Source organism: Poromitra crassiceps, assembly GCF_964638095.1.
Source record: "Poromitra crassiceps genome assembly, chromosome: 8".
NCBI lineage: Eukaryota > Metazoa > Chordata > Actinopteri > Beryciformes > Melamphaidae > Poromitra > Poromitra crassiceps.
Genome location: NC_139629.1, coordinates 38,748,666 through 38,756,563, shown reverse-complemented (window position 1 = coordinate 38,756,563; position 7,898 = coordinate 38,748,666). Strand labels below are relative to the sequence as shown.

General features: G+C 45.9%; 1 protein-coding gene across 1 annotated transcript; it reads right to left on the bottom strand.

Annotated features, from left to right (window-relative positions):
• Window positions 1-586: 586 nt before the first annotated feature.
• On the bottom strand, window positions 587-7,355 carry LOC310781824 (peroxisome assembly protein 12-like). The gene is made up of 5 exons (XM_083642456.1): window positions 7,231-7,355; window positions 6,058-6,179; window positions 4,599-4,773; window positions 3,619-3,967; window positions 587-2,976 (listed from the first exon to the last, which is right to left on the bottom strand). The coding sequence occupies exons 2-5, from the start codon at window positions 6,175-6,177 to the stop codon at window positions 2,601-2,603; spliced, it is 1,020 nt and encodes a 339-aa protein (XP_083498582.1). The 5' UTR covers window positions 6,178-6,179; window positions 7,231-7,355; the 3' UTR covers window positions 587-2,600.
• Window positions 7,356-7,898: the final 543 nt, after the last annotated feature.

Here is a 7,898-nt window from a genome sequence, read left to right as displayed (position 1 = left end):
ATATAGGTTTATGTCGAAGTTCCCCTCAACTTTATATGTAACAATTGAATAAACACATAAGGTTTATGTAGCAGTTCCCCTCAACTTTATAGGTAACTTGAATAAACATATAAGGTTTATGTAGATGTTCCCCATAACTTTATATGCAAAAAGTGAATACACATAAGGTTTATGAAGAAGCTTGAATTTATTTCATTTTTCTTCACGTTGACACGAAAGAGCAGGGATGGGCAACTTTGATGATAGAGAGGGCCACAAAAAAATGTCCTCGCTACCAGAGGGCCAGATTTTGTTGAGGGCTGGGGGCCGAATGGCGCCGGTGCGACAAATTTGGGGCATTTGAAGCCAAATTTGAACTCCTTTTAAAATAACAGTTGTGATGTCATTATTCAGTCTTAACCACCGATATTTGATCCTTTTCTCATTCCCTCGCATGTCACCACCTGCTCTCCCTGCAGGGCTTGAAATTAACTTTTTTGACCACCTGCCAATATAGCTGCTAGATTTTAAAGTTACCAGCCAATTAGTATTTCCACTAACCAAAATGTTTTTCTTGAAATAAACCAAAATATGAGCCTGTGTTGAGGGTCACACAAGAACAAAAATGCACTCTTGAAGCTAAATAAATCCAAAACCAAGGAGTTCATTATTTAAATGTTTACTTCAATGTAGGACAACATTTCTTACACATGAGATATATTATTTATTTATTTATTATTTATTTTAAAATTTTAATTTTGCAATTCCAGTGTGGGCCACACAGGGGGTGCCGCCAGTTGCCCACCCCTGCATAGAGCAACATGATAGAATGTAACCCTTTAAATTGAATTTATGTACACAATACAATTGTGATACAATTAGATGGAAAATTACCATGTAATTGAAATACTCAAAGTCAACGTTTTAGGCATAATTAGTTTTTCTAACTCTGTATTACAAAATGTATAAGAATTACATTCGTATACAATTATTTTAATCTTAGAAATTCACTAGAGGTGAATGTGTACCTAGCCTGCAGGGGGGGGGGGTTGTGAAAGTAGAGGTGCAGGAGGACAACAGATGATCAGTAGCAAGTAAAAAGTAAACAGAACAAAAAGTCCCAGTGTATTTGTAATGCATTAAATGCATTACAAATACACACCAATACGCAGTGTGCGGACTCTACTTTTTACTTGTTAGGGAATGAATGAAATAAACCTTTTTCTAATTTTGGAGGCAGCCAAACTTGAGGCTTGCATGTCTGAACCCTTCTCAACTGTGCTGTGTCAAACCTATTGCTATTTACTAATGTTATGTTAAAAAGAAAATATCAAAAGAACTTGTCTATTTTCCAAAATATTCAGGGCATATTCAAATTCACAAACTTTCAAGCATTTCAAGGAGCCATGGGAACCCTGACACACACACTTGGGGCTCATGTAGCAGCTCTCGCTGAAACAAAGCACACAGACACACACTGCTGCCTATAATATCCCTGTCATTTACTATAGGAGAATCTTCCATCTTCACAGTTGCTCGGTAAACAAGGGATTGGGGACGTAATCTCACGACTATAATAAGGCGGCCGGCGATGTGGCGGTTCCGCGTGGCACACGATTGCTGCAACACGTTCTCACTCCGAAGTCGTCCAGGAGCCACGCTTTGTCAAGCACCTTTAGCGGCGTCCTTACCGCTTTGGGAAGCCTTTGTCGTTTGATAGAGCACGCAGCTGTGGGTTCAGGCAAAGGTCAAGCATGCCCCTGGGCTCGTCCTCCAGGACCATTTGGGAAATACGGTAGTGGGGACGATAGTACGCCCCCCACCCCCTCGGGCGGGGGGCGTACTGGGGGGTTTAGGCATTGGGGAGGTGGTCTTTAGGTTTAGGCTTTGGATGGGTGTGTGGTTAGTGGTAGTGTCTCCAGGGGAGAAATAAAAATACTACACGGGAGCTCCAGTGGTGTGCGGATCCATTATTTTCTCTGGTATTACCATATTCCCCAAGTCGTACTGGAGGACGCGCCCTAGGGTGTGCTTGACCTTTGAACCCACAGCTGCGGAGCGCGTTCTCTCAAACGAGATAGGCTTCCCAAAGCGGTATGGACGCCGCTAAAGGCGCTTGACAAAGCGTGGCTCCTGGACGAGTTCCGAGTGAGAACGTGCTGATTGCTCGTTCTGCTACAGGCGAGCTTGTGAAGTGTGCGAGGCACGCTAGAAATGAGTGCCATATTTCTACTTCAAATGAACTGGCATGCTGGATAAAACGGCACACTGACATGCTGGCCTGGTTCTTCTTCCCGCGGGGCGTCTACGTGACTGCCGTGACGTCGGGTTGTGATTGGCTACCGCAGCGTGATGTCGGATTGCGTTTCTCCAAAACTTGATTCTGTTTCAGTTTTAGCCGCTGCGTTTTTTCCCCTGGCATCACCTCTGCAGCCTAAACGCACTACCCCCATTCAAATGAATGCGTTTTGGCCGCATCGCCTGATCCTGTGTGAATCAATCCGGCCTTACTCGGACAATGTTGTACCCAGACTCCAAAAAGTCCAGACAGTTTATGTGGCCGTCAGGTGACCTGGCCAGACTGCACCCGTCAGGTGACCTGGCCAGGCTCCGCCCATCGTCTAGCTGTCCGGAGCGTAGATCTTGATGAGGTGCTGCAGCTGGGAGGGGAAGCCGGTGAGTGGGCAGCACTGCTTGTCCTTCACGTAGGCGTAGATGCAGCGGTAGCAGAAGACGAAGCCGGAGGTGGAAAGCGCCGTGGCGTTGGCGCGGAGCCTCTGGCACAGCGGGCACGTCCCACGGGAGCGGCTGGACAGGTGCAGCGGCGGTGGGGGCGCGGCCAGCGAGCTCAGGCTCTGGATTTGGCTCCGGTTATCGGACGAGTACCAATACTCCAAGAACTGCAGGAAGAAGACGCCCAGGGAGAGGGAGGTGGAAAGAGACATGGCCATGCCCTCCAGAGCTCCCCACGACAGGCGCCAAGCCCGCCGCGCCAGGCTGCAAACACAACAGGAGTAGAAGGTGTTACTTTGGGCAGTTGACTTCTCTGTCAACAAGTGAAAGCTCAGCACCTGGCTGCATCCCCTCCAGACATGTTTTAACCTGCCCACATCCGCACTGTCTTTCAGAAGCTGTACCAGGCTCACTTTAAAGCTAGAGTGAAGACTAATGATATAGATATGAGACTAGAAGATCTAATGCATCTAACTATATCATGCTATAGCATGTCGGGAAGGCGGACAAATAACTCTCCAAAGTTCGGCAAAATTTTGAGGGGAAAGCTGGCATGGTCCTTTTCAAAGGAGTCCCTTGACCTCTCACCTCAAGATATCTGAATGAGAATGGGTTCTCCCCGTTACAGACATGCCCACTTTATGCTAATTCCATGCAGTAATTTTAAATGTTAGGCCTAATTACTATAAGACTGTTATGATAACTTGTCATATGTTCAGAGCTTTCTGACAATGATTTGAATAAGGAGCATTACGTTCATTATTTTAAAGTTTAAGCACTTAACTGAAAGTTAGCTTTAGATTGGTCGTTTTAAATATCTGTGTTAATTAGGACTACTAGTGCAGTGCCCGTTCCCCCCATGCACCACCCCGTGGTCAGAAACGCAGACAGACAGACAGACTCTACCTGGAGTCAGCTGGGTTGCCAGTTGTGGGGCTTTTCAGCTCCATGTCTCTGATGTCGGCAGCAGTGAGCGTGGCCAGCCGGACCCCGGCCAGCCACAGCAGAGGACTGTGTGAGGCGGTGAGCCCGAACACGTAGAGCAGCCTGTGGCAGAAGGCCCAGGCCCGCCCCCCGGCCGAGAGGAGCGGGCACACCGCGGCCGTCGCCCGGACCAGCCGCTGGCCCCGCCCCCCGGCCAGCCGGATGGAGAAGTCGTCCTCATCGCGCTGTCGGGCCAGAGCCGCCTCCAGCCGCGCCCGCACGTACGGCCACACACACAGGAAGAGGAGAGAGCGTCGGCACCAGGCCCGGTCTGCCACGGACAGGGAGGGGGGGGGGGGGGGTCAAAAACGGTACTCAAGTAAAAGTACAGTTACTTTATAATATATTTACTCGAGCAGAAGTAAAAACATACAAATAATTACTTGAGTAAGCGCAAACAAGTGCGAATTCGCTCAGGCAGCGTGTGTTACTGCGTTACGGCTGCCCGACAAAAGGCTTTTGAAATTACGTTGTTGGCAGTTCCCGCATCTATAGTTGTGAAAGGTCAGGGGGAGGCAACAGGTAAGTCTTTTTGAAGCTGATCTTCAACCAGCAAACAAATCCATTCATACAACTCATGTCCAAGTGGAAACGCTATTTGGAGGAGAGAATGTAGTGCATATACTTGGTAATAGCTTTCATTCTCTCCTGCTGTTCGCGTCAAGTCAGATTTCCGGTGAGCTGCACGCAGGCTGCGCCGGCAGGCTCACCGACCGCGGCACACCCCTCGCCACATTCAGCGAAGGGTTTGACGCGGAAGTATATTTAGGCCTTTAATGGCCCAATGTAACTAAGTAAAAGTACATATATTTTATTGCAAATGAGTACGAGAAAAAGTATTCTGTAAAAAAAAACTACTCTTAAGAGTACAATTTATAAAATAAAATAAAAGGGGTGCGGACCTCTGGGTGCGGACACCGAGGAGGGGACCCTCTTCAGGCCGTAGAAGTTCTCTGAGAAGGAGGCGGAGCGGCGAGACAGGAAGTGGCTCTGCAGCAGCAGGTCCAGCAGCAGGTAGACTTCATCAAACCTTCTCCACAGCACGCCGAGCTGAGCCGGGTGAGACTCTGCCAGAACCTGAGGACACATGCAAGCAGGAAGTAAGACTGCTTTCATCCAAGCCCCAACTTCATTCTGAAAAATAAAGCCAACACGGAAGTGTCAAAAACGGCAGTTTCTTGAATGGCCACTTGAGGCTGGCTCCAAAAGCGAGTGTTTAATTCCCCATTTATTTAGCTCAGTGATCGAGCCCTGTGTTAAAATGCCCAACTTGACAGCAGAAATAAACGGGTATAAAAACAGCTTTGGTCTCAATAGCTAATTTCAAAGTTCATGACTACAACTGTACAGAGGGGTTTTATAGAACTCACCCGTTTATACAGGTGAGTTTATACAGTCTATTGCTGCAAAAAGAAGTTAGATTGTATAGAAGAGTATGGGGAAATGACTGGACTTCTCACTTGACTTTAGTAACACTTTCCTCATGAGTTGATGGTCTCCCAACATGGATTATTGCAATTCAAAGTGTTACACAGACTTCATTTATCGAAAAGTAGGCTTGCCAGGATGTACCCCGGCTTTGACCCGTCATGTTCTAGGTGTAAACGGGCCCCAGCGACTCTATATCACATGTTCTGGTCGTGCTCGTCTCTGGTTCCTTTTTGGTCCTCTATCTTTGAAACATTTTCCTCCATCTGCGGGAAGGACATTGATCCAGACCCTGCCTTTGCCATTTTTGGAGTAGCACCTGATGGAGTTACAGTCTCTAGTGCTCAAGCCGAGGCTTTAGCTTTTTCATCGCTTCTGGCCCGACGACTAATTTTAATGAGCTGGAAATCAGCTGCCCCTCCATCTCATGCATGTTGCGTCAGAGATGTTATGGCATATCTTAAATTGGAGAAACTGAAATACACTATACGTAGTTTGACTCAGAAATATCTTAGAGTGTTTCATAGAAGCTATTGAGGGGGGGAAACATTAATTACCCATAAAAATATTTATAACAAAATAGAAAAACCACACAAATCCAATATAAAGAGGTGAATTCCATGACTTTCCAAAACTTTCAAGGCTTTTACGAATGCCGTGACTTTTCCAGGCGCAGTGGTAGCGCTGTCGCCTCACAGCAAGAAGGTCCAGGATTCAATTCCTGCCTGGGACGCTGTGGGCGTTGAGGCTGTGTCCCCATCCCCATGTCCTTAGTGCCTACTGCCCAGGTGGGCTATCTCGTCAAAGGGCTTTTCTGTGTGGAGTTTGCATGTTCTCCCCGTGCTCGCCTGGGCTTTCTTCCTGATAGGAACCCCCAGCTAAATACATGCATGGGTTTAATCCCAGGACAGACTGGGGGAAAGTGGGCGGGACCTTGGCAGCGTGCTTCAGCGCCGGGCGGACCGCCTCCATCAGAGACTCCTGGGCCAACAAAGAGAAGATGGACGGACGCTCGTCTGACGCTGCCGTCAGGTGGGCGCCGGCCTCTGCCATGTCTGCTGAGACACAACACACACACACACACATACACGTGTACACATCAAGACAAACAAAAGAAGAAGAAATAAAATACAATAGGGGGGTAATGATCACCTTTGATTGATGATTGCTTTTTGTTTGAAAGGGTGTTGAATTGAATACATGTATTGTTTGAACTGCTAAAGGCGATAAAGCATGGTCTTACCTGCAAATTTACATTCATGAATATGGAATTTTTCTATTATAATCAGATTTATCAGGTACACACAAGAGGTATTCTGTGTATCATTTTCCATGAGACCAAACAATACATTCCTCCAATATAAAATACAAGTTTTCTATTTTTTTAAGAACTTCTAACAGAATTTCTAAACAATTGGGCATCGCCAAAACAAGTGCACAGCAGTTTCAGGACAAACATTACAGAAACTATCATTCAATGTCTTTCTTTTTTTAACATAGTCTTTGCGATCGAATAATTTATGAATGAGTTTAAAAGAGATTTCCTTCACTTTATTGGCAATTAAGGATTAGGTAGAAGCCAACCTTCTTTCATACCACCCAATCCCCAAATTGGTTCCAATATGAAATCACATGTGGTCATGTAGTAACATCTCTTTGGAACATGGGCTCTTATATTGATACCAGAGGAACTGGAAAACAGATTTTGCCTATAGAAGTGCCTGCTGGAGATGGAAAAAGGGTACTACTTGGCCTTTGGCTGAGAAGATCTAAACAGCATACACATTCCAGAGGGTATTGCACCAAAGACTTTTGCATAGGTGTTACAGGGATATTATATTCTGACAGAAACTCTTCATAACAAAGAATCAGAATCCCTATAACTGATATACCAACACAACAAATATTATTGTGAAACCAATTCCATCCAGATAAATTTGTGTTTATGTAAAATGTCTTTGTTATTCCATATAAAATTGTTATTATGAGGTGAAAAATTGTGCATAGTTCTGTCAGGTCAGGTATGCAGGTGCCGATACACAAGGAAACATGAATCTAACTGATTTCTGAATGGACTTTGGCGTGTGTCGGGGCTGCTGGACGCACCTTCGTTCGCTTGTTGCTTGGCTGCAGGAGAAGTGGAGGTTTAGCGTTAGTGAAGAAACTGTTTGGAGCGAACATGAGCTCCTACACAGGAGAGACGTGCCATTCCTCCTGTGTTTGTTTTTGGCGTTTGCTTGCTACTTTTGCTGCGTAGTGTTCCACTTCCGGGTCTTCTTCAAGGGCCATACAAAGAAGGATAAGACAACAACCCCACGTCACAAGTGGTCACATCAAGAGCAGGAAAACAATCTTAAATTATAAAGTAAAGGGTATTTAAACGTGAAAATATACGAGGTAAACAAACCTGGTGGAAGCATTTTTTAATCAAAGGTTAAACAACACAGATAGATGGTTCATAGAGTGGGACTTAGCCTGCCCAGTGCCACCCCATTGATGTCTTATCCTTCTTTTTTCAGGGTCCTTGGTCTTGTTCTTCTTTGCAGTTTAACGGCAGCTTGCATCCATAATGTTGCACTACTGCCATCTTCTGGGGTTAGTTACCTCCTACAATGTCCAGTCTGTCACATTCTCCTCATCAGTTGTCATTAGGAAGATGAAGCTGACCAAGCACTCCAGTATGTTCTGCAGTCATGGTCCTGTTATCCACAAACTCCCCATCTCCTCCTTCATCAACTCCTCCCTTTCCCATCTGTTTTTATTGCCGGTGATGA

What these genes read in the sequence shown, in the direction of transcription:
- LOC310781824 (XM_083642456.1), bottom strand. Translation starts at nt 6,177, where the DNA reads ATGGCAGAGGCCGGCGCCCACCTGACGGCAGCGTCAGACGAGCGTCCG. An exon ending in CGCTGAAGCACGCTGCCAAG is followed by an intron (nt 4,774 to 6,057) that starts GTCCCGCCCACT and finishes ATGTGTCCTCAG; the next exon opens with GTTCTGGCAGAGTCTCACCC. An exon ending in CTCGGTGTCCGCACCCAGAG is followed by an intron (nt 3,968 to 4,598) that starts GTCCGCACCCCT and finishes TGTCCGTGGCAG; the next exon opens with ACCGGGCCTGGTGCCGACGC.